The sequence below is a fragment of the Cariama cristata genome, unplaced genomic scaffold, assembly GCF_000690535.1.
Source record: "Cariama cristata isolate BGI_N322 unplaced genomic scaffold, ASM69053v1 scaffold23707, whole genome shotgun sequence".
In the NCBI taxonomy this organism is placed as follows: Eukaryota; Metazoa; Chordata; class Aves; order Cariamiformes; family Cariamidae; genus Cariama; species Cariama cristata.
In genome coordinates this window covers 44,506-44,809 of record NW_009626415.1, presented here as the reverse complement: position 1 = coordinate 44,809, position 304 = coordinate 44,506, and the positions used below count along the sequence as shown (strand labels likewise).

At 43.1% G+C, this 304-nt stretch overlaps 1 protein-coding gene across 1 annotated transcript in view; it reads left to right on the top strand.

Annotated features, from left to right (window-relative positions):
• Positions 1–17: 17 nt before the first annotated feature.
• ANAPC1 (anaphase promoting complex subunit 1) overlaps positions 18–304 on the top strand; it is a gene marked incomplete at its 5' end in the record, with an annotated part of 33,371 nt that continues 33,084 nt past the window's right edge. Inside the window, 1 exon segment of the mRNA XM_009704040.1 lies at positions 18–185. Coding sequence (XP_009702342.1) covers positions 18–185 — 168 coding nt within the window.

The window sequence follows — 304 nt, the reverse complement described above, 5'->3', positions numbered from 1 at the left end:
CTTAAAAAAATCTTGGTTTTCAGGAAAGTTGGCAGTTGAGGAAAGGCGTCAGTGATGTCGGGGAAGAAGTGGACTACGATGAAGAGCTGTATGTGGCCAGCAATATGGTCATCTGGAGCAAAGGAAGTAAAAACCAAGCGTCTACCGTTTATAAGGCTTTCACTGTTGACAGTCCTGTTCTGCAGGTATGGAACTGTGGAAAGGTGGTGAGTGAGTGAAAAAATACTGAAAATAGCTAAAAAGTACTTGCTGACTGTTTTCAGGCAATGTTCTGAGGTGGGGTTGTTTTGGGAAATAGGGAAAG